Source organism: Asterias amurensis, chromosome 13, assembly GCF_032118995.1.
Source record: "Asterias amurensis chromosome 13, ASM3211899v1".
Classification (NCBI taxonomy): Eukaryota; Metazoa; Echinodermata; class Asteroidea; order Forcipulatida; family Asteriidae; genus Asterias; species Asterias amurensis.
In genome coordinates, this window is record NC_092660.1 from 3,798,657 (window position 1) to 3,825,687 (window position 27,031).

Here is a 27,031-nt window from a genome sequence, read left to right on the forward strand (position 1 = left end):
GGCGAGGAGGGAGGAACAGTGATGACAAATGTTATTCAATAATCACATCATAACTCAGGCTGAATCCACTTAGTCTGTCATACACAGAGACTTCGGGATCAACATTTGTCAAAGTAAATTTTGGACAAGTTTTGGAATCAACTGCTTTCCGGACTACTGTTTTAGTCGATCATCAAGTTGTACTGGGAGCTCAAGATTTTGGTTCTGCTAAATTGACATGTAGGAAGCGTTTCTCTCGGCAGATTAAGTAGAATTAAGACGTCAATTGGATTACTTATCGGGATCTTATTGTGCGGGAAGGAGAAAACCAACTTCTATTTTTAAAAATGGAGAGGTTGTTGATGAAGATCACCGCTGCAATGTGGATCTGCTCTGCATTAATGGCTCTACACTTTACAGGTATTTATTGTTCATTTTTACGTTTCTTTAACTTTATGTCCTCTACATAAGTTGAAGTGATTGTTAGCTTTGGATGTACAGCCGTTAATGGAAAAATATAATGTGGGTAATTTATACAGGAAAAACTGATCACAATAATTAACGCATGGCTTGGATTTTATGCATTAAATTCCAGTCATTGGTTCTACACTTGACAAGTAATTCTGCAAATTTGTACGTTTTATTTGTAACTTTCTGATTTCCACTACATATTAATGATTTTAAGTGATTGTTGGTTTTGGACACACAGGCTGCTGAGCCGTAATGGAAAGATATAATGTGCGTAATTTCTACAGAAGAACTGATCACAAAATGATCAACGTATGGCTTGGATTTATGCATCCAACCATTTATGGTTCTACACACTTTACAGATAATTCTACGCATTTCTACCTTTAGACACTTTAAACGTCTGTCCTTTACTTGACATTTATGAAGTGATTGTAAGCTAAAGACGTGCATGCTGTACTAAACTTATATATAAAAAATAAAAAATATAAAATATAAAAACTGATGACGATGATTAACATAATGGTTTCGATTTTATGCATAAAGTTCCAGCCAAAAAAGCATTATTTATTTCCTACAAATTTAATTAGTCATAATACCGTTTCGCACGGAATGTGAGCACACAGCTCATGCTAGTTATTCATCCTTTATTATGTTGACTGGTAGTAAAATGAATTATTATTATTTCTACCCTCGAAAAGAAAAATATTCAAACGAAAATAAAAATTAAAATTGGCTTTTGATTCAGACCTTTGTCTGAGTATAGGGCGGTGTCTCATAATTACTAACAAACCCATTTTCGCGGTATTCATTTTATTTTTATTTTTATTATTATTATTTTTGGGGGGTCGTTAAAAAAGGCACTGTTATTGCGGCATCAAATCGCTTTATCTCTCAATAGATCTTTAACAAATCTGTTTCAACAAACAGTTAAAAACAATTTACAAACTATACAGAATGCTTAATGTGGATCCTATGGGCAATAACTCAAAATAACCATTAGCATAAAACCTTACTTAGTAACGAGTAATGGGGAGAGGTTGATAGTATAAAACATTGTGAGAAACGGCTCCCTCCGAAGTAACGTAGTTTTCAAAAACAGGAAGTATTTTTCCACGAAGTTGATTTCAAGAACCTCAGATTTAGAATTTTGAGGTCTCGAAATCAAGCATCTAAAAGCACACAACTTTGTGTGACAAGGGTGTTTTTTTTCTTTCATTATTATCTCGCAACTTTAACGACCAATTGAGCTCAAATTTTCACAGGTTTGTAAGTTGTATGCATATGTTGAGCATATACACCAGGTGAGAATACTGGTCTTTGACAATTACCAATAGTGTACAGTGATATATGGCATATCACGTAGGCCTATACAGTAATAAGCACTGGAAACTTAATTGTCAAAGACCAGGGCCCAACTTCATAGAGTTTTTAAGCACAAACATTTGCTTAGCATGAAATTTCATCCTTCATAAATACATACAGAATTACCAACCGAGTTTCCATTTGTTGCACACTGCTTGTTACTGTAACTCAGCCTTTGTTTGCTTATCCTGAAAATCATGTGGAAATTCGGTTGGTAATCCTGTTTTTATCAAGGAAGAAATTTCATGCTAAGCAAATTTTTATGCTAAGCAGCTCTATGAAATTGGGCCCAGTACTCTCAGGCACTTGGTGTATCCTAACATATGCATACAATAAAAAACCGAAGAAAATGTTGGCTCAATTGGTCATCGAAGTTGCTAGGGAGTACCGAAAGAAAAAATACACCCTCGTTGCTTTTTTTTTGTGGGTGTGCTTTCAAGCTTTAGGCCCGAAGTCTTTTAGTATTTCTAAGTGAGAAATTACATCTTTCCAAGATGCTATTATATGTAACTTCAGAGAAAGCCGTTGCTCCCACTATCAACAGTCTACATTGCTCATTACTAAGCAAGATTTTATGCTTCTAGCATTTATTTTGAGTTACCACCAATAGTGTCCAGTGCATTTAAATATATTTCTAATTTTTTTAAATAGTTTATATACTTAAAGACAGTGTACACTATTGGTAATTGTCAAAGACCAGTCTTCTCACTTGGTGTATCTCAACATTATGCACAAAATAACAAACCTGTGAAAATTTGAGCTCGATCGGTCGTCGGAGTTGCGAGATAACTATGAAAGAAAAAACATCCTTGTCACACGAAGTTGTGTGCTTTCAAATGCTTGATTTCGGGACCTCAAGTTCTAAACTTGAGGTCTCGAAATCAAATTTGTGGAAAATTACTTCTTTTTCGAAAACTACGTCACTTCAGAGGGAGCCGTTTCTCACAATGTTTTATACTATCAACCTCTCCCCATTACTCGTTACCAAGTAAGGTTTTGTGCTAATAATTATTTTGAGTAATTACCAATAGTGTCCACTGCCTTTAATGTTTTTGAATGGGGGATGGGCTGGCACAAAATACTGACTGGAACTACATGGGCGGAAAATACTTGGGAAACTATGCAAGCAAATAACATACCTATATTTGACAAAATCAGGCACTTCCTTGAAACGGCGAAGTGGCTTTAATTAAAATGAAGATAATTATTGCATCGCCCGTGGTTTGAATTATGATTTGATGTCTGGAATGTTTTATGTTTAGAATTAGCCTAGGTAATTAAACAGACTGGGGTGGATTGCACAAAGGTAGTCCTAACTTAGGACTAGTCCTAGGCAATGCTAAGAGATAGGACCAGTCCTAAGTTAGGATGAGTTACTGGTCCTAACTTAGGACCAGTCCTATCTCTTAGCATTGCCTAGGACTAGTCCTAAGTTAGGACTAACCTTGTGAAATCCACCCCAGGGGTCGATTTCACTAACGCGTTTTGGTCATCGCAAACGCCGAAATCGATCGCTAAATCTAAAATCCATCGCAACTTAGCGATGGATTTTTAGCCGACGATTTCACTAAAACTTAACAATGAATATACTCGTCGCAAAGTTTTATTTAGCGATGACAATCTTGCGATGACATGTTAGTGGTCGCAAAGTAAAAGTTCATCGCAAACTTATGATACATTGCGCCATTCTGTGCTTATAGTTATAGCGGTGGACGTTTTGACGTATAAATTGCCCGTGATTTAGAGTAAAAATGAGTGGCGCTACATTATTTTAGTCTAGCGGTCTTTTACCTGGTAGACTCAGATTGCCGATGACAACTATCAGCGACGCAACTACAGCAAAGAGCCCCTTAATATCGGTAAAAAGGGGATACTATATGGGTTCGATTATTTTAACCATCATTTTTAGAAAAAAATAATGTGTAATGTATTGGCAAATTGACAGTGTGAAGCTTAGTATTATTTCTTCCTCCATGGTATTATTAGACAGATATGTCAGAATTTTCATTAATCCCACCGTTACAACAGATTTACGAAAACTGTTTATTAAAATCTAAAATTATAATAGAGGCCCTAGGCCTAAATGCTTTAACCCTTTGTAAATGAGTGCCTAAATATCGTCCACAACAGTTCGTGTGCACCAACATGACAACGATTTACATTTAAACTGCACAATGCCATTTCATTTCGAGCGACGACCGACGATTTTGTTGCGGGATGTCAAAGGTCACTACTTTTAGCCTCGTACAAAAACTTTATTTCCCTTTTAGCGTCATCGCAATTGCGATGACTTTAGTGAAACGCAGAATTAGCGACATCGCAATTGCGATGGATTTGAGGTTTGCGATCTCATCGCAAGTGTGTTAGCGATGATCGCAAACTTAAACGTTAGTGAAATCGGCCCCGGAGTCGATTTCACAAAGATAGTCATTAGGACGTTAGGAGTAACTAAAAACGTTAAGGCTGTAGTCCTAACTTTAATTACCTGTTCTTACTTGAGATAAGACTAGTCTTAACTCTTCACGAAATCCAACACTGAGACTTCACGGTTCTCCTCGAAATGTTCGAACAGAAGTTTATAATTTCCCCATTAGAAGTGCCCTTTTGAGTAAATAGCTTGCCATTTCAAAAGTGAAGCTTCATGTCTGCTTAAAGGTACTGGACACTATTGGTAATTACTCAAAATAATTAGCATAAAACCTTGGTAATGAGTAATGGGGAGCTGTTGATAATATAAAACATTGTGAGAAACGGCTCCCTCTGAAGAGACGGAGTTTTCGAGAAAGAAGTAAAAAGTTTCTACGAATTTTAACTTTAGGGTCTATTATCTGACTTAAACTATTTCCCTCAATCTGTGTACCTTGTCAAACGACGTTTTTCATAACTATTTTCCAAAATTTATAAGCATAGTGCTTGCAACATTATCGAGTCGAATCTTTTGCTAATAATTATGTTTTTACTCAAGTAAATACAATTTTTTTACTGAAAAATGTTCGATGGGAAATTGAAAAACATAACATGTTTCAGCCGAGTTTTGCACATCATGTTGTTTGTGGAAAAAACAATCATTTCCAAGTTGAACTATCACTTCAGTAGTTTGTACACTCAACTGTAGCGAATCCACAGTTGAGTGTGACGAATCTAGAGTTGCGTGTAGATTCGTAACAAATCTACAGTTAAAGGCATTGGACACTATTGGTAATTGTAAAAGACCAGTCTTCTCACTTGATGTATCTCAAAATATAATAACGTAAACTAACTAACCTGTGAAAATTTTAGCTCGACTGGTCGTCAAACTTGCGAGATAATAATGAAGAAAAAACACCCTATAGTCACACAAAGTTGTGTGCGTTTAGATGGTTGATTTCGAAACCTCAAGTTCTAAATCTGAGGTCTCTAAATCAAGTTCGTGGAAAATTACTTCTTTCTCGAAAACTATGTCACTTCAGAGCAAACCGTTTTTCACAATGTTTTATATCAACATCTCCCCATTACTTGTCACCAACTAAGGTTTTATGCTAATAATTATTTCGAGTAATTACCCGACCACTGCCTTTAAATGTAGGCCTATGTTCATAAAAAATAGTCCTCACTTTCATCTATAGAGTGACGTCACAGAAACTAACGACATGAATTCGGTGAACACATGGACCTATAAAATATTTATACAAAGTAGACATGGGCACAAAGCACGGGAATTTTGTTTTGGACCGATAACAACATTTCCATGTGGTGGGAGTGGGGTGTAGGGACGATACGAAGCTACGAAGGGCAGACCTTCCACAAAGTGTGAACTATTTATCAAGGGAATTCCGTTGATGGCAAAATTCAATTATGGAAATAAATTTATGATGGTATAAAAATAAGGTTTATAAATATTATTTGTGTGCACATTAAATATGTATGTGGTGTACGTGGAAACTTAAAAGAGAGAAAGAACAAAATGTCCTGCTAAACCAGTCATATAAGTGTGCCCATCTCAAAATGGCTATAAACTAGTATCCGCACGGATGACTAAAGGCTTTACTTTGAAGGACAAATGACATTGGTTTACGAAACAGTTTGTTTATTTTAATTCCATAAAAATATGGAAATATACAATTAAACACCAACCTGTTAACTTTTATTTCAACAGTTTTTTGAGATATCGCCAAAAATCGGGGGTGACTTTGTCCCACGCGGGAAGAATAATCCGCAAAGGAATGCACAAAATCAGAGACGTGACTGTCAGTAACGTTTCTCCGATTCAAATTTTTAACAGAAAAACTGATATGTTTATCCATAACTACAATATTTTAACGTGAATTTATTCAATCTCTAAAATATGTTTCGAAAGCTTGTCAAAGTAAGGTTTTTGGTGGCATTAATTATAAGAGTTGTTAAGAAACCTATATTTTCCCTAAGGATAGGACTCTGGATGTTTGCACGTGAATTTGTTGAGCAGGACTTTGGAAAGTAGGCCTAGGCCTAAAACCATTATTAATCCCCAATGCAAAATTAACAACTATTAAATTATTTATTGCTTATACAAAATTATAATAAAAAAGGGTATATTAATTTATAGGGTTGTTTGTGACTGAAATTTCGTATCAGATATAGAGTATTAAAATGTTTGTTAAAGACACTGGACACTATTGGTAATTGACCTCTTCTCACTTCCTGTATCTCAACATATGCAGAAAATAACAAACCTGTAAACATTAATGTTTTGAGCTCAATCGGTCACCGAAGTTGCGAGATAATAATCAAAGAAAACACACCCTTGTCACACGGAGTTGTGTGCTTTCAGATGCTTGATTTCGAGACCTTAAATTCTAAATCTAAGGTCTCGAAATCAAATTTGTGGAAATTACTTCTTTCTCGAAAACTACTTTAGAAGGAGCCGTTTCTCACAATGTTTTATCTATCAACAGCTCCCCATTACTTGTTAACAAGTAAGGTTTTATGCTAACAGTTATTTTGAGTAATTACCAATAGTGTCCACTGCCTTTAAATTGGTATGCACAAGTGAATGCTATTAGTCAAGCTAGTCTCAGCCTCTTGAAGTTGGTAATGGATATTTGCGCTTGCTGATAATAATTTCTATTTCCTCTTTGTATTATTTGTCTACGTGAAGTTGCTTCCAGGCTTTCTTCTTTTACTTGGCCTACAGGTGAACAACTGCAAGTCCTTTTAAATAACACTTCGGCATATTGAGGGCTCTGATGAATTCATGAATAGACACCACTAGGCATCACCTGCATGGCTCTAGAAGCCAAACTTAAACCACGGCTTGTTGTTGCCACTGCTTATGATATTGGCCAAGTAAATAAAGAAACATGCTTAGCGTCCCGCTCGCTTCCTTTTTAGGGGTCGCCTTTTTTTTTTTTTTTTTTTACATTACATGATCTTTTTTTGTATGTAAACGGAAAAAGGAGATATGTTTTAACGGTCTCAGCGAGAAAATAAATATAGAAAAATAGCCAAGCCGTTTGTCTTTAAAAAAAAGTGTGTCGGGCAGCCATTTAAAAAAGATATATAATTATATAAAAAGGGTTCCTCTTTCCTCCTTTTCATTTTTTAACAAGTTTTTTCTTGTTCAATGTCTTTGTATGTGTGTGTGTGTGTGAACAGTAGAAACAGCATATTTGCAATTTTAAAAGAATAGCGGCCTTCTTGAAATAAAAATAAAACAATAAAAAGCCCCTCCTCCTTCCTTTTTGTCAGAAACCCGGACGCAAAACAAATTTCTTTTTATACTAATGTCACCTTCCCTTATGGTTAAAGAGATGAGCTTTTATTTTTAGCCTGCGTCAATTTCCTTCGATCATTTTTGGTAAATGCTTCTAGACATCATTTAATCGTGTTCTTCTTGTTATTTATGATGACGAAACAGATCGAGCTAAAACTATATCAACCGATTGGGGGCGGACCGTGGTCTGGCAAAGCCGCCGCAAGATATTTAAACTCATTACAATGCAATTTTGTGTTAGCCCCTTTTCAAGAAATACACACTTGCTAGCAATACACTATTAAAAAATAGATCACAGTTTTATGTGAAGATAATTAAGAAGAAAACTCTCTCCGCACCTGAGGTGATGAACGCGACCGTAATTAATTTACAATTGGCCGGCCCAAGGCTGTGCTCCGGGGTAGGGAACAGCACCCAAATCACTCCTGGGTGAATAGGATGTTGATATAAGTTTATAATTAAAACAATTAGCATAAAAAGCTCATTCCAAATTTGATGATGTTTTTCATAATCGTTTAAAAACTACATATAGATCATTTGTAAAATTATTCATAATTATTTCGGGGCCATCGTTGCTAAAGGTAAGGCTTTAAGGTAAGGTCATGTTGTTGTTGGTTATTATTGTTATGGGGGGAGGCCAGCCCAAGACCCAGCACGGCTTAAAACAGGACCTATATGACGCCTGTGGGAATATGATGTTTGTTTAGGTTTATATTAAAACAATATTATCAACAGAAAGCTCATTCCAAATGTATGTTTCATAATCAATAAAAAAAACTCTACAGTGTTGTTTTATATCATTGCATTATTCTGAAACTATAGTTTTCAATAAAATTCAACATCCGCAACCGACCTCCAAAAAATGGTGATGAAATTGGGTGATGAAATTGGTTGATAACTTGCGTGTTCGACCTGACAGAGTTAAGGGCACTGTGGTCGATTTCACAAAGTGTTAGGACTAGTCCTAACTTAGGACTAGTCCTAGGAGATATACAAATTGCATGGATAGTCCTAAATTAGGACGAGTAGCTGGTCCTAACTTGAGATAAGACTAGTCCTAGCTCTTTGTGATATCCACCCCTGGGGTGGATTTCACAAAGAGTTAGGACTAGTCAAAGAGTTAGGACTAGTCTTATCTCAACTTAGGACTATCCATGCAATTTGTATATCTCCTAGGACTAGTCCTAAGTTAGGATCAGTCCTAACTCTTTGTGAAATCGACCACAGGACACCGTTGATATTGTCAATGCTTACTACTCTCACTTGATGTATCCCAAAATATGGTAAAACAACACATCTGTGAAAATGATGACTCAGTCATCGAAATTGCAAGAGGATAATGAAAGAAAAATACACCCCTGTTGCACACAATACATGTGTTTTCAGATGAATACTTCAGAGGGAGCCAGCTACCCTTTGCTTGTTAACCAAGTATATTTTTAAGCTGACAATTATTTTGAGTAGTTACCAATTATAGTCCATTGCCTTTAATGTATTTGTTTCCTCCCGTAGGTGTCAGTGGGTCTCTTGAAAGCAAGGAACTTTACCGTAAATTCTTCGTGGAGGAGGCCTACAACCACAATGTTCGTCCTGTATACAACATAAGTACAGTCACTGACGTAGATATGCTCTTGTTCGTCTCGCAAGTTCTTGATATGGTATGGAAATTTATTTTTTATTCCTAATACATATTTATAATTTTCTATTGGTTTTTAATTTTCTGCTTTTAATATTGCTTTGTGTACTATATTATGTTAAATCTATATTAATTTTATTGTGTACCCCAGATGTGGGGCAACAGATCTACGGATCATAGTATGTATTTGCTTTTGTTGACCCTTGCCCATCTTGGGGTATAATGTTGTCAATGTATTTTGTTTTGTACTGTTATGGCGAATAAAATAATAATAATAATATTAATAGTAATATCTTCATATGTTCCAATAAGTTCTTGATAATAATAAGAATTTGTTGGTATCGGCCAAATAATTTCATGTTGTTGTCCAATTACTTCTTGATAAAAATAAGAACTTGTTTGTTTTGGCAAAATAGTGTCATGATGTTGTTATCCAATAACGTCTTGATTTAGAACTTGCTGAACTGGAAAAAAAACGTGTTTGTGTTGTTCCATACATAGTAATTTTTTGATATGGCGAAATACCTTTTTTTATGGTCAAATTACTTCTCGATAACAATAAGAACTTGTTGGTATCGGCAAAATAATTTCATGATGTTTTCCAATAACTTCTTGATATTTTTTCTTTAGAATTTGTTGAATTGGAAAAAACTTGTTGATAATTGTTGATAATGGTCTATATAGTAATTTTTTGAAATGGCGAAATAACTTCTTGGTTTGGTATCTTATAGTAAGAACAAACATGGGCTAACATGGGTATGAAGTATAAACAATTGTTAAAGGGTATAAATTATGTACTTTTTCCAAACAAAAAAACGCAACGTCCACAGATTTACATTAAACTTACACAGTTTGAAGATTATGATAGTAGAAACATTCCCTTGAAATTTTACTCACTGAGGTGCTGTAGTTTTTTAGAAATGAGTAAAAGTAATAATTTTTGTCTCAGTTTTAGCATGTAAAAACAAATTAACCAGTTATGCTATGGTTTTGGTATGATATCATAATTGGTTAAGGGGATTTGACATGCTGAAATGAGACCAAAATTATTTTGTGACTTGTTTTACTTATTTCTCAAAAACTACACAACCTTGTTTAGTAATATTTGAAGGGAAGCTTTCCACTATCATTATCTTCAAACCATGTAAGTTTAATGCATATCTGTGAACAATTTGAAAAAGTACCCGAAGCCTTTAACATAATGATTTGGTAACTCTTGGTTTGTGTTGCTGTTGTTTGGGTTTTTGGAAGTTGGGTCATTCTTTCTATAGACATGTATTCTTTTATAATATTAGTATTTCTGTCAACGGTTATTTATAGAATAACATGTGCAGATTTTTGTGTTAACTGCAGGATGAAAGGAAGCAAACCTTGACAACGAACATGTGGCTGACATTTGTAAGTTCTTTTCTGTATATACTTTTTAGAAGAGGGTTATTACCCCTGGTAATTACTCCAATAATTAATTACCATAGAGCTTAATTGGTATGACGCACTGTTGCTATAAATATTTTTAAACCTATCGTCAATAACTGACAAAGTTGTGTTTATGTGGTTGACAGTGGAGATATGATTTGTGTGAGTCTGTTTGACATTTCCCGCTTAAAATGGTCACACCTAAAGCCATTATACACTTTCGGTAAACAGTATTGTCCAAGTCCCACACTTCGTGTATCACAACTTGTATATAAAACAACAAACCTGTGAAAATTTAGGCTCAATCAGTCATCGGAGTTGGGAGAAAATAACGGGAAAACCCACCCTTGTTTCCGCGCGTTTCGCCGTGTCATGACATGTGTTTAAAATAAATCCGTAATTCTCGTTAACGAGAATTGTTTTACCGTTTTCTCAAAAAGTTAAGCATTTCATGAAATAATATTTCAAGAGAAGTCTTTCACCATTACCTTCTGTAAACCCTGTAAATTATTTGTAAATCTGTGAACTTTTTTTTCCTGTACCGAAAGGGTCCAATGGCTTTTAAGTTAATACTGGCAGGTGTAAGTTAAAGGTTCTCAAAATTAATATTCAGAAAAAAAACTTACTTGATACTTAGCTGTTTAGAATGTACAGCATTCTGAGAATCATTTCCCGTGTAAGGAATGTAGTTTTCAGAGAGAGAGAGAGAGATTCAAATACATTGAAGCCTGAGAAACGTTTCTGTATGGAACGATTCTCAGATTGTGAGTACCAATATTTGACTCACTCTGTGAAAATGAGTAATTTTTTTTTTTTTTTTTAAGATTTATATTTGCATGGTTAACCTTTAGAACACTCTGTTTTAGGCAATAAAGCTATGATTGCAACAATTTTGTGATCATAATTCAGTCTAATTTGTATCCTTTTGCGTGTAATGGTAGTTTAAAACATCACTTTATTTGTAATTCGTTTGTATTAATAAATTATAAACTGGCTAGTTTCAAAAAGAGTCACTCAGCAACGCGATACACCCCAAAGCTTATAGACATATACCAAATAACTGTTGCTGGTGTGTTCTTTTCAGCCATTTTTATTTATTAAATTGTCAACATCTGACTTATTTCCACAGAGCGGGTCACAATTACGGATTTATTATTAGTTTTCTCTCATTCCATGAATGTACTTAGTATGCAGTGCTAACAGTAACACATGGGCGCAAAGGGGTAAACAAAAACAAAATGTTCTTGGTATTAAATTAGTGATCCTAAACTTGCTGTGTTTTCATCCAGGAGTGGATTGACGAGTTTCTGCAATGGAAACCACAAGAGTGGGGGAATGTTTCCAAAATCAAAGTTAACTCCAATCAGCTGTGGACACCTGACATTACATTATACAACTGGTGAGTCCAAGTTGTTTGTTTAAGTACACAGTAAGGTTTGCGGTAACACCATGTATGAAGCTGAGGGGGGAATTTTTAGTATGTTAATAGTGCTAGTGGTTTTAATTGTTGTTTTCTTTAATAATTGTCTAAGGGGTCTTTGTGCTTTTTTGGGTGGTGTTTGGGGAGGCTCTCTGCTATCATTGTCCTCGGGCCCAGTGGGTTGGCATGAATCTGTGAGGGTGCACTCTGTGCCAATTTTATTTTTTCTGAGGGTTTTTAGTCCATTCTATGTTTTTTTATTTTCAATTGTTGTCCCTTCCTCTTATCGCTGCGGTGTTTTGTTGTGGGTGTAGTTTTTTGTTTTCAATAGTCTGGTTTTGCTTGTGTTTTAATGATTTCTATTGTGTGATTCTAAAATGTTTCAGTGCAATCACCTTTTTATATTGTATAATTATAATTTTATCGTTGGCAGGGGTCTGGTTTTACACATCTTTTGATGACAGTTTTATACTTTTGTTTTAACCTTGACAGCCCCTGTACAACTTGTAACTATTGTGTATGTCTAAAGATTTAAAATGAAAATAAATAAAATAAGTGGTAATCTCGAAGTGAGTTGGGGTGGTTCTGAAAAAGAAACGTTGGTTTCCACTCGACGTTTCGATCAGTATGCTGTGATCGTCATCTGGAGAAAGCATACATGGTAATGTATTCATGGTTAATGTCACTGCTGTTTCAAATGCCACAATATGCTTATACATTGTACACCCGACAACATTGATCAAATTTATCATTGCAAAAGTTCAAGCTTAAAGGTAGGGTCGTAGCTATATAATTTGGTTTGCGGTAACACCGTGTGTGTAATCTACTTGCCATCAGGTAGAGTTGGTTCTTGTTATTATTCTACTACAACCGCGGAGTATGTTCTCGGATTTTTGGGAGACTTCTATTCTATTCTATTCTTTCGGGAGGGGTGGGGATGGGGTTCCAACGCAATGGTTATTTTGAGCCAAATTATCGAGAAAGATATTTTCATAATAGAGTCTCAATGTTTTGAGACATCATCACAAAAGAACTCTAATGTTATTTGGTATTAAGAACGTCAACTCCGACCGGTTTAGCGAGAAAACAACGGGTACCAACCGCAACTCAGGCCGCAGCATTCCTAAATAGACACCAGGGACATTTGAATCTGTTACAAAACGGCGCCTCAATGCGAACTTTGCAGATTAAAATTGTTCAATTTCTTTTATTGGTTTCTAAAGGGGGCAATTCAGACTAAGTATCCTCACAGGATGCTTACTACCATCACTATCTTATTAAAGAAAGTGGTCACTATTGGTAATTACTCAAAATAACTATTACCATAAAACCTTTCTTGATTACGAAAAATGGGGAGAGGTTGATAGTATAAAACATTGTGAGAAACGGCTACCTCCGAAGTAATGTAGTTTTCGAGAACGAAGTAATGTTCCACGAATTTGATTTCGAGACCTCAGATTTAGAATTCGAGGTCTCGAAATCAAGCATCTGAAAGCACACAACTTTGTGTGACAAGGGTGTTTTTTCTTTCATTATTATCTCGCAACTTCGACGGCCGATTGGGCTCAAATTTTCACAGGTTTGTTATTTTATGCATATGAGAGGTACACCAACTGTGAAGGCTAGTCTTTGACAATTACCAATAGTGTCCACTGCCATTAACATACTGATGCGCTCGTATAAAACATACTCAATTATTGTTTTCAATGTCCTAACCAAAGTAAGACACTACATTGATCAAAATAATCCTTTAGAAAACAAAAATGCAAAAAAAAAACAATCCATTGGGTTCACTTCAACAAGCGAGTGCTGAATGTTAACTATTCTCTTCAATAAAGTCTCCCATTTCAAAGTGCATCTGACCTTGATATGCGCATATTATTACTGACATGCGCAGTAATGTCATGACATTAGATCTAGCTGCAGGAAAAGTACCTTACCATATGAGAATGAATAAGCGGTTGAGTTTGAAAAATTAATGACTGCGATTTCCTGTCACCATTCATAATCTTTGGTTGATCGCACGTTTATCTTGTCATAAGTGTTTGATTTTTTTTTTAAATACCGTTGGCGCCTATTCATGTAGGGCTACAAAGTGTAGCGTAAGTATTCTGAGAAATATACAAGCCAACTTTTTGATGACTATAGCATCAGTTGTGTTTTTTGTTAAACATTCCTTACTTGTTTTGTCAACCACTTGTGACTCTATTCAGCAAAAGTGTGCCAGTATAATTTCCTATTTGATTATTGTGTGAATCCAGAATCACTGGAGCTTAAACCAGATATCAAATCTATATTGTATACGAAAATACCCTATAAAACTGACAATTGGACTTGCGTCTCAGAAGGCTGATTGAAAATACACGGAAATTACAATCCCTTGCCCCAGTTATTTGAAGTGAATATGTTTCCTATGAATGAGACAATATAATAAGCTGTTGCAAACTGCTTACAAAAACAAAATAGTTAAAGGCCTGACGTTTCGACCCTGGCAGAGTCTTTCTCCAAGACATAACACTAAGGCACCTAACAACACTAAGGCAGGCAAACAAATATATGTAATACAAATACTCTTATGCAGACAATACTTTTTATTTTAAAGATACACTGCCCAAAAATTTGGTGTTAAAATTTACACCATGGGTAGGTCTATTGTCACATAAAGATACCGAAGAGAGAATCAAACTTGACATCGTAGGGTGTTAAAATAACACCAATGTAATTTGTTGGTATTAATTGGTGTTATTTTAACACTCTATGGTGTAAAATGATTCTCTATTCAGTATATGTAACAACACCCATATTGTGTCAATTTAAACACCTAGTTTTTACAGTGCGTTGTACAAACTCATCATGTAGTGTTCTGGTCTAAAATATTTTATCATCTCCATTTTTGATATCCATACTTTTATTTCAGTTCTACTTTAATTACATGTATTCCCTTTGTTGGCGGGGTCTGGGTGGGCACATTGCTCTTATGACAGTCTTTTTCATACTTTTGCCTTACCCAGGAAGGCCCCTGCCAACCAAAAGTTATATCCGAAGATTAAAAGCTTTTATGAAGGGTTTTGTAATTTTCGTACTTCTTTACTTTATGTGTGATTGTTTATATTTCTCTTATGCTATATTTTTTCCACTGTTAAGTGACCCTTTCAGCTGCTGCTGCTGTTTATTTTGTTTGTGTAGTAGACCTACCAATTTTTTTTTTTTAAGTAAACAAATCTAAAAACTTTGTTTCTCCTTATTTTGTTTATTTCAGCGCTGCCGACAACTATGTTGCTTACCTCAGCAACAAAGTGTGTACAGTGTACAGCAATGGTAAAGTAAACTGGGCAGCGCCAGTAATCTTCAAGTCATATTGTAATATCGATGTCACCCAGTTCCCGTTTGATAAGCAAAGCTGTAAACTCAAATTTGGACCATGGCAGCATGACGCATCTGAAGTGAACTTGAATGGCACAGGTTCGATACTTACTATTTGAATTCATGATTAAAGGCAGTGGACACTATTGGTAATTACTCAAAATAATTATCAGCATAAAACCTTACTTGGTAACGAGTAATGGGGAGAGGTTGATGGTATCAAACACTGTGAGAAACGGCTCCCTCTGAAGTGACGTAGTTTTCGGGAAAGAAGAAACTTTCCACGAATTTGATTTCGAGACCTCAAGTTTAGAATTAATTGAGGTCTCGAAATCAAGCATCTAAAAGCACGCAACTTCTTGTGACAGGGGTGTTTTTTCTTTCATAGTTATCTCGCAACTCCGACGACCAATTTACCAATGTAAATTTTTCACAGAATTGCTATTTTATGCATATGTTGATATACACCAAGTGAGAAGACTGGTCTTTGACAATTACCAATAGTTCCCACTGCCTTTGAACTAATCTATATATCACATGATAGTTTATGATTTGATAACAAAGCTGTAAACTCAAGTTTGACCCATGGTGCATCTGAAGTCAATTTGATTGGGGTTCGATACACATTATTTGATATCATGATTAGGCTATTATTAAACTAACCAAAGAATTATTGTTTACAATATTGGCCCGTTCTTTAAGTTGAAACAGGTTTTTAATTAACTAACTTATTTTTTTTTCGTTTGCTAAAGTGTTTTACGGATTTTTACAACCTACCATATACTTTATTTATCGTTTTTTTTTTAAATACCGTCTCGAATTTTTAGTAGATTCGTCACAAACCTAAATAAAATGACAATTTTAATTGGATTGAACTTTAATTTCGCGTAAATAATGGACTTTATTATGCTCGCGTGGTCTTTATTGTGTAGATCAAAAACCATAAATTAAGAAAAAGTTCATCGATTAATTTCCGGCGAATTTGCATAGGAAGACTTATCAAACTCCATGAGTTATTGTATCGTTATTACCAATGAATAATTTAAATAATGATATTCAGAACCCTGCGAGTTTATTGATGTAACATTACACGACTCATATACAGGACTGAGATAGTACCGACAGTTCAAAGGAAAACGCGCAATAGAACTACTCAAACCACATAATTATTCTTGAAGTTAAAGACAGTGGACACTATTGGAAATTGTCAAAGACTAGTCTTCAGAGTTGGTGTATCTAAACATATGCATAAAATAACAAACCTGTGCAAATTTGAACTCAATCGGTCGTCGAAGTTGCGAGATAATAGCCATTTACCACCTGATAAATATACACAGACACAAGGATTTGTTGTTGTAGTGAACTCTGCCAAGAGTTAATTTATTCCGTACTCTGAATTCCGTGGTAAAACGCCAATTCATAATAATATAAGGGATTTCCCTTTATTTAATTCCATCCAGTGATATCCACTCATAAAGAAGTATACCAGTTCCCATTATAATACACTTTGCGACCAATTCGCAAAGGGTCCCAATTCCTTACTTTGCGAACGGTAAATTTCCAATCCGCAAAGGTTCCCACTTCTCGGCGATTTGCCAAAGAAGGTACCAGACTAATTACAATTATTATAATTATAAATGCACTCATTGACTGGAGAAAACTCCGGGTCAATGAGGTTCCCACTTCCAGCGAGTTGCCAAGAAGGTACCAAATTAATCTACTTCTTTATATACAATCACATCATTTTATTACCACCATACTTATCCATATCAATTCACATAAATTAATTTACCACTTCCTCACAGGCTACAATGCCTATTAGCTTCATGTTTATAGGAACAAGCTAAACTTGCCGCTTTAAGTGTAAGTTGTAAGATTATCAATCAACTCAATCTGTACCCCGTATTCCGTAATACCCTGCCCTTCTATTAACCCCAGGGAGGGAGGGAGGGAGGGAATTTTGCGAAACTATACAATCTATCTTAACTCCTCGGTGGCAGAATATTCAATGCCGTTCCCAGAAAGACAAGCACCCTTTCCCCAAATGCATTGCTTTGGTTGGTTGAAAAGAACAATGGAACCACGTCTGAATGCGCCCTGACAATCCCAATCGCTTATAGCCCCGACTGTGCAACCTGACTATAATTATGCATATTTCCTGGTGTTAAATCGGTTTACTGCGTTACGCATTAAACCCTATTAGCCACCGTACCGCCCAGCCGCCTAATCAGTATGAGCATTGAGCCAGACTTTTGCCTTGAAAAGCTATATATTGTGTCCATTTTATCCGTGCACAAAAATATTCGCCATAAAAATTACCGTAGCCGTTTAACGAGAGGCATTTATTGTTCCCATGAGAACTTGTACTTATATACAAATGTTACCGAAAGGGTAAAAAATTGTGCATACACATTAAGCCATGGCTACCTTTTAAAATTTGAACTACGGTTCCAGTAATTTACTGCAAGAATCTTGAGAAATTGGATTTCAGCAAACTCGGGCGGTGCAGGGACTAAAGGGATAATGAAAGAAAAACCACCCTTGTCATACGAAGTTGTGTGCTTTCTGATGCTTGATTTCGAGACCTCAAATTCTAAACTTGAGGTCTCGAAATCAAATTCGTGGAAAATTACTTCTTTCTCGAAAACTACATTACTTCAGAGGGAGCAGTTTCTCACAATGTTTTATACTATCAACCTCTCCCCGATACTCTTTACCAAGTAAGGTTTTGTGCTAATAACTATTTTGAGTTATTACCAATAGTGTCCACTGCCTTTAAAGGAACACGTTGCCTTGGATCGGACGAGTTGGTCTATAAAAAGCGTTTGTAACCGAATGTTATGAAATGCATAGGTTGGAAAGATGCTGTATAAGTATAATACAATGATCCACACAATGTGTCTCGAAATTGCGTGGTTTTCCTTAAAGCCATTGGAACCTTTCGGTACAGAAAAAAAAAAAAAGTTCACAGATTTACAAATAATTTACAGGGTTTACAGAAGGTAATGGTGAAAGACTTCTCTTGAAATATTAGTCCATGAAATGCTTCACTTTTTGAGAAAACGGTAAAACAATATAAATTCTCGTTAACGAGAATTACGGATTTGTTATAAACACATGTCATGACACGGCGAAACGCGCGAAAACAGGAGTGGGTTTTCCCGTTATTTTCTCCCGACTCCGATGTCCGATTGAGCCTAAATTTCCACAGGATTGTTATTTTATATATAAGTTGTGATACACGAAGTGTGGGACTTGGACAATACTGTTTACCGAAAGTGTATAATGGCGAATTAACACAGTCTTGTTCTTCACTTAATTTATTTAAATCTAAGTTAAAAACCCATGTGTATACTTCACCCATTTAACTCATTCTTGCTCTGTTAGTGTATTTTTTTGTCAATGATTTCTCTGCATTTTTGTATTCCTTGTAATGCGCAGTAGAGTAATATAGATAACTGCGCAATATAAATGTCCGTTTTATTTATTTTTGTATTAGTAACAATGCTGTCTCAATCGCTGTTTGTAGTCTGTATGATTGTAATGCTTTTGATACATGTGTTGTTATTGCCAATATAGGTATAAATATCTAGACTTATCGTTCATACTACTAATTGTTTTGTTTAATTGGTTATTTCAGGTGATAAGTCTGTCTTCACCAGTGATGGTGAATGGGACATGTTAGACCTGGATGTACAAACAATAACTAGTAACTATCCTGATGCACCGCAATATACTTACAGAGACGTCTTGTATACTGTCCACTTCAAACGACGGTCCATGTATTACGTCTTCAATCTTGTTATGCCGTGCGTTATGGTGTCAGGGATTACTATCCTTGGATTTGTGCTTCCAGCCGACTCAGGGGAAAAGGTACATTTTGTTTCTGTCTCTCTCTCGTCTGCAAGAAGAATAATTTTTTTTTTCTGATTAAAGACACTGAACACTATTGGTAATTGTCAAAGACCAGTCTTCTTACTTGGTGTATCTCAACGTATGCATTTAAAAAAAAAACTGTGAAAATTTGAGCTCAATCGGTCATCGAAGTTGCGAGATAATAATGAAAGAAAAAACAGCCTTGACACACGAAGGTGTGTGCTTTCAGATGCTTGATTTCGAGACCTCAAGTCTCGAAATCAAATTCGTGGGAAATAAATTCTTTCTCGAAAACTATTCCACTTCAGATGGAGCCGTTTCTCACAATGTTTATACTCATTACCAAGTAAGGTTTTATGCTAAGTAATTATCCATATATAGTGTCCACTGCCTTTAATATGACTGAGATAAGCGACTAATGTATAGATCATGCTTCAAAATCAGTTGCTTAAAGGAACTGTACACATTTGGTAATTGTCAAAAAAAAAGCGAACGGTTCCAAATAATAAAAGTATGCTTTGCCTTTAAACATGTTTCGTTGCGGGAGGTTTTTCTACAAATGCAAAATCTGGGGTGTTAAAAATTGGATGCTAATCTGCCAACACAAAAACTTGGTCTTATTACACCGTGATGTTAATTTTAATTCTCTCTTGGTTACATAATGTGACCACACCCATGATGTCAATTTTAACACCCCATCAGTTGTTTGCAGTGTAGACTGATCGCCTCGCGTGCTGTTTGAACAGGACCCTTCTTCAAAGTGTGAGATTTTTCAGATATGTGCCTACAACTTGCGCAATCTGAATTATATAAAACACTATATTAAAGACGGGCTAACTCCAATCTATTTTTTTCTTCTTCTTTATTTCTTTTATGCAAGTCGCCAGACACACAGTTCTTGATTGCCACAATCAACTAATTTTCCAGGGGGTCGATTTAACAAAGAGTTAGGACAAGTCCTAACTTAGAACTAGTCCTACGAGATTTACAACACGTGAGACTAGTCCTAAGTTAGGACGAGTAACTCGTCCTAACTCGAGATAAGACTAGTCTTAACTCTTGTGAAATCCACCCCAGGGGCCGTTGTTACCTACTCCTAAGGCTGACACAGGGTTACCCCTTTTACAGTCCATAGTAATGTAGGCTTGGGTACCATCCGAGATTGCCCGGTAGCTCAGAGTCAATTCCAATCCTATCATGGTGTTTGTGCTATGTTTTCAACCCGCAGGTCAGCCTTGGCATCACTGTGTTGCTGTCATTGACGGTTTTTCTGCTCTTAATTGCCGAGTCGATGCCCCCATCAAGTACTGTACCCGTTATTGGTGAGTCAATTAATCACAAGAATTATTCGTTCTATTTTAAAGACACCTGGGGTGGATTTCACAAAGAGTTTGTAGGACTAGTCTTATCTCGAGTTAGGACCAGTTACTCGTCCTAACTTAGGACTATACATGCAATTTGTATATCTCCTGGGACTAGTCCTAAGTTAGGACTTGTCCTATAACTTTTTGTGAAATCGACCCCCTGGACACGTTTGGTAATTACTCGAAGTAATCATTACAAAAGAAACTTACTTGGTAACGAGCAATGGAGAGCTGTATAAAACATTGTGAGAAACAGCTCTCTCAGAAACAACACAGTTTTTGAGAAAGAGGAATTCTTTTAATAAAAGACATCAGGCCTTGAGCCTGTTATTAGACATTGAACGCACACAAACTTTGCTACAGTGGTGTTCTCTTTCATAATTCTCTTGCAACTTCGATGACCAATATTTATTGAGTACAAACATCCATAGATTTGTTATGTTGTGCATAATTTATGTTGGGATACCCCAAGTGAGAAAACTGTTCTATTTAAAAATTACCAAAGGTGTCCTGCAGCCGATTTCACGAAGTGCTAGGATAGTCCTATCTCGAGTTAGGACGAGTTAACTCGTCCTATTTTAAGATTACTTTAAGGGTAAAGATTAATCGTCATGTTTACATGGTACAGTGCCTCCTCTGGGACTCGTCCTAAGTCATAAGATTAACCCCGAGGAGGTAGGAAGAGTTTGGTGAACTCGACGGCAGTACCTTTAAAGAAACACGTTGCCTTGGATCGGACGAGTTGGTCTTTGCAAAAGCGTTTGCAACCGTTTGTTATGAAATGCATATGGTTAGAAAGATATATAGGTTTTCTCGGTCAATTTTGACAAAAAGAGCAGCCAATTTAACCACCAAGCTATTCTATTTCGCACAAAATCGAATGCTACTCAAAAGGGTCAATCGATTTCGTTTTGGATTCGGTCAAATGTAATGTTGCGTCATTCGAATGAACAAAATAATCATTCAATTTAACAATTCATCAAAGCAGCATTCAAATTCGCAGACGCTTCTTCAGGCGTGTGTGTCACGAAAAAGAATGACGGTACGCTAAATTGAACAGAGTGCTTAAGGAATTTGACTCGGCCCAAAACGAAATTGAATGGCCGAATTCTGAATTTGAAACGCAGTAAAAACTGGAAAAGCAAAACAGCTTTAATTCGAACGCATGAAAATTAAATTGACTGCTCATTTGCCGAATTTGACCGAGAAAACCTATATTAAAATAGAATATAATGATCCACACAAGTATCACTCAAAATTGCACGGTCTTCCTTTTATGTCGCGAACTAACACGGTCGGCAATTTATGGGAGTCAAACATTGACTCCCATATTATGGCCTACCGTGTTAGTCGACGAGGTTAAAAGAAAACCACGCAATTTCGCGCATATTTTGTGTAGATCATTTATTCTACTTTTACAACATCCTTCTACCCATATCCATTTTATAAGAAACGGTTACAGACTGCTTTTCAAAGACCAACTCGACCAATCCAAGGCAACGTGTTCCTTTAAGCATGAGCCAAGAAGAGTTTGGTGAACTCGACGGCAGTTACCTTTAAGCAATAGCTCTGTAAAATTAGGCCCATGCTTGGATTTGATTTACGCTATAATGACTTTGTGTAAGGACAAGGGGGTTGTGATTCATAATTTCACAGCACCCCCACCCCCCATGGTATAGCACCGGCATTACGACATGCCTCATCACCTTTACAGCTAAAGGTTAATGAGTCAAATGGATTTATGGCCAATTTTATCACGAGTTTAGTGGAAACGGCTTGGCTAGTCAAATCAGCATAAATTCAATCTGGAGATAATGCTTTACAAAACGAACAGTTTGCTGCGCCTCTTAAGTCAACACTGTGCATGCATGACACTACGCGAATATACTTTAATTAATTTTCTTAAGATAATGAATAATCAGGATGCATTTATAAGTGTTGAAATATTTCCGGGTGGTCAGTATTATGGAAGTTGGGTTGAATTGTCTGTGCTATCTTCAATGAAGCGAGAACACGGGATGTACAATATTTACGCTCGTTCGCGCGTCTTTAAAGTCTCGTGTTGGAATTCACACGCACATGATCATGCTAGATGAAACACCATTCACAATCTCTAATCGGATTCAGTGGGTAAAAGGGGCGTATATATTCACCCCCTTATTTATTGTTCTGCACATGTCTTTGATCACACAGACCATAGAGCTAGGTCCTAGCTCTATGCACAAACACACCCTCCACCACCTCACCCCCTTCCACTCCTCCCAACCCCGCCCTCTCATGGCATACCCAAAACCTTATACGGATCCGGTTTGTGGGGTCCTGTCAAGTTGAACAAAGAATTCCCAATACTGGATTGCAAATTTACATAGGCCTATATGTTTGTACAACGAATCTATTTCAATGTTGTACATTGGACATTCGTATAGGTTTGTACAGCGAATGTCCACTGTGCTTTTTCGATATTTGACATTGGACATTGTTATAGATTTGTACAGTGAATGTCTACTTTCACAAATGAATGTTCAAATTCAAACACCAAATAAATTGAATGTCCAAAGTCCTATATGTATCAAAAATAGACATTCGTTGTACAATGTCCATTGTCCAATATCCAATATCAAACTAACTTTCTTTCATTAAACGTTTAAAAATCAGTTTACTCAGCGAGCCATCCAGGAACGTCAACATAAATCTAAGAACAAAATCTCGATTATTTGATCTATAAGTTCACTTCATGGTTAGAACTCTTTGAAGCTGCCGATAGTGCACCTTAGCATGTTGTTGTCGCCTATAGTTTTATTGTTTCTACTTAGTACTAATTTAGACCGACTGTTTTCCCGTCATATCCGGTAATTTAAGAACAAAGTCAGCTGGTGTATTTGGATCACCACGATAGCGTTATATACAGTGCATCGCTTTATTATGAATAATGAGACATACTTCGTAGTAATTTCCAAACACTGATTACTTCTTTCATTTGGAAATTTGGTCGATCACGTCCAGAGCATTGACATAATTACGGAGGTTACTTTATTAAAAATTAAGTTTTATTCACAATAGGTAAATTATGTATGATTTATTATTGAGGTCAAAGGGCATTTCAGCATGCATTAATAACGTACAGATTGGTGAATAGCGAGAGAACACAAATTATTAACACTTATCTAAGGAAGACAGTGGTAGCACTTAAAGAATAACTAATTATTACAACAGCAACCACCACCACAACAACAACAGCAGCGAAAACAACAACAAAATCTTGCTGAGTTTTCATATCAACAACACTATATGTTTTTGTCAGGTGCAATGAAGGGGACAATCCAAGTACACAACAATAGGCTACATGAAAGAGAAAGGAGTTTAATACATCTACTCTTAAAAAAAGGAAAAAGTATTTCCCTTTTATAACGTGGGTAGGTTTGTTTTTGTGATCGTCAGCTTGATCAAGCAATCTGAGCGAATCGTGACCCCATTGGCCGTAGTAACGTGGACTGAGCGTCATCCATGCCTAAAGCTCAACGTGTTTCCGTTTGGACAAAACCAAACCACTAGTTCCAATCAAACCCTTCGGTGTTATGTTCCACGCTTTACTGTGGAGGGCTTCATCAGTCATTACAAATAATATAAAAACCACCATCGCACTATTTATAGAAAGAGGCAGACTGGCTTCCGATTGAGATTATTAACATGGTTTTAGATCATGCTACTAATGAAGATATGAAGCCGTAAGCTAGCCCGTAAGGTTTTTTTCTGCCATTGAAGGCGTGGAGTGCAGTAAGAAGGTAAAACAAAATGCCAAGAAGTTTACGTGACTGTCCGAGATATTATTTAGAGACAAAGAAATCATCCGCTAATGTGTATGCATTAAAGGTACCAAACACTAAATGTATGATGACTCAGAATAATTGTTGGCTTACAAACTAACTTGGCATTAAACAAAAAAGAGCAATGGAGAGCTGTTGATAGTAAGTGTAAAACATTGTGAGAAACTGCTCCCTCTCAAGAAACGCAGTTTTCTAACTCAAATAATAGAAGACTTCAGCTAAAAGCCTTTTATGATACATCTGAAAGCACACAAAATGTGTGCGACAAGGGTGTTTTTTTCTTTCGTTATTCTCTTGCAACTTCGATGACCAATTGAGCACATATTTCCACAGGTTTGTTATTATATGCATTCGTGGAATACACCAAGTGAGAACACTGGTCTTTGAGAGTTGTGCCCAGTGCCTTTTGAGGACGAACATTTTATAACTCACAAGTCTCATTATATTTTGGTTTAATCTGAAAAATAATTAATTTTGGTTGCCCCCCACCACCGGTCTCATCAAAAACCCGCTGATGAGTTTACAGTCCAAGTTCTTGTTTGAGAAGTAGATATGCGTGATGTAAATAATCATGTAATACAATAGGCATGGCTACTGTTCACACACGATGATAAAACATGGATCAGACCCGTATTCATTAACCATGTGTCCATTTATATATTGTTATAATGTTGATGATTTGCAGTTACTATTACGATTATTGATGTTTACATAATTATATTATTATACAGCAACACAGCTCCCTGTTTCAATTTAAATCATGTTGATAATTTACAATGCCGTTTGTTCTTGTTGTGGTTTACAGACAAATAAATAACAATACTATGCGCCAGCAATGCTCCATTTGTCCTTTTTTGTCTTGTCGATGGTTACAACTAATTTTTTAGTTGTTTTCAGGACATTATTCGGCAGCTATTTTTCCTCTCTGAGTGTGTTCGTTTCAGTATGATGTTGATTATTTACAAATATGTTTGTTGTTATTGTTGTTTACATGAACATACTATGAGGCACCATATGCTCCATAGGCCTATTTCAATCATGTTGATATGTTGCAGAGGCTTTTGTTGTTAATGTTGTTTACAGGCCAATACTTTGCGGTCAGTTTTAATCTTGTTGTTAAGTTACAGAACATTTGTTGTTGTTATTGTTGTTGACTGGACAATACTATGCGGCGACCATGCTCCCTGTGTCCATTTCAATCATGTTGCAAACTTGCATAGCCCTATCTACATAGGGCTACTTAGTAACTTACAGTACAACAGTACATTTGTTGTTGTTATTGTTGTTGTTTACAGGACAACACTACGCGGCAACCATGCTCCTGGTGTCATTTTCAATCATGTTGTAAACTAACAGAACATTTGTTGTTGTTATTGTTTACAGGACAATACTACGCGGCAACCAAGCTCCTTGTGTCCATTTCAATCATGTTGTTAATTTACAGTACATTTGTTGTTGTTATTGTTGTTTACAGGACAATACTATGCGACAACCAAGCTCCTTGTATCCATTTCAATCATGTTGTTAATTTACAGTACATTTGTTGTTGTTGTTGTTTACAGGACAATACTATGCGGCAACCATGCTCCTTGTGTCCATTTCAATCATGTTGACGGTGATCATTCTCAACCTGCACCATCGAGGCCCCGTATGCCGGCCAGTACCGCGCTGGATGAGACGACTTTTCATTGTTAAACTCGGCCCAATACTGCGTCTACAGCTAACGCTCAGCAAGACGACCAAGGGTAATAAAGAGAACAAGCTCTTCATGAAGATGCAAGAGAGCGAGACCTCCATTATGGACATGACGACACCATTACATCAGAATCACCAGCCACCAGGAGACGAGTCTCCCATTCAAGCCATAAACAGTGGCCGCTACCTGAGTAAAGATGGTCCCGAGAGGGCGTGCTGTCGCCAACAGTCTGATATCCTACGTCGCATGATGGATCACATGAGAGTGATAAGAGAGCATTACGACGGAACAGAGCACTCTGAATTCATCCGGGGCGAGTGGAAACAGGTGGCCCAAGTAGTAGATCGCCTCTTTATGATTTTCTATATGATGGGCACAATTGCCACTTTACTCATCATATTCAAACAGTTGAGTTAAATTCAAGTGAAATTAGATCATCGTTAAATTGCTCATTATAAGAACAGTACTGCAAGACCATTCTACTCACAAAGTTAACAGTTGATGCTTGAAACGAACTCTGATCAGTTCATATTAGTTTTCCAGCTCTAAGAGTTGGATTTAGCCTGAAGTAATGCAGACATTCTTAATGGGCAATAGGTGATGTCTTTACAGTTCAACTGACTTCAAAATCGAAGGAGCTCTACGGGACAAGAAAACCTTCCTGCAGGTTTTGATAGAAGTATCTCCCTTCGTTGGTAATTTGTCGAGTCGTATATTAAAAAATAAACAACAAATCCAAACCCGTATATCTGACTTTTGAAGACACCATAACGCAACTGAATTATGCCACCAATCCTTTGCATGTGAAATCAGCTCGTTTCTGATACATTTTGATTAGCTTGGGATGTTTGCATACTACAAGAAATTTTATGTGTATCGATAAGTAATCGACC

General features: G+C 36.4%; 1 protein-coding gene across 1 annotated transcript; it reads left to right on the plus strand.

Moving 5' to 3' along the window:
• The first annotated feature begins 2 nt into the window (after positions 1-2).
• On the plus strand, positions 3-27,031 carry LOC139946542 (neuronal acetylcholine receptor subunit alpha-10-like). Its single transcript, XM_071944239.1, has 8 exons — positions 3-399; positions 9,056-9,201; positions 10,533-10,577; positions 11,885-11,994; positions 15,275-15,477; positions 19,019-19,251; positions 20,483-20,576; positions 26,005-27,031. The coding sequence occupies exons 1-8, from the start codon at positions 327-329 to the stop codon at positions 26,553-26,555; spliced, it is 1,455 nt and encodes a 484-aa protein (XP_071800340.1). The 5' UTR covers positions 3-326; the 3' UTR covers positions 26,556-27,031.

What these genes read in the sequence shown, in the direction of transcription:
- LOC139946542 (XM_071944239.1), top strand. Translation starts at nt 327, where the DNA reads ATGGAGAGGTTGTTGATGAAGATCACCGCTGCAATGTGGATCTGCTCT. An exon ending in AATGGCTCTACACTTTACAG is followed by an intron (nt 400 to 9,055) that starts GTATTTATTGTT and finishes TTCCTCCCGTAG; the next exon opens with GTGTCAGTGGGTCTCTTGAA. An exon ending in CAGCCGACTCAGGGGAAAAG is followed by an intron (nt 19,252 to 20,482) that starts GTACATTTTGTT and finishes TTCAACCCGCAG; the next exon opens with GTCAGCCTTGGCATCACTGT.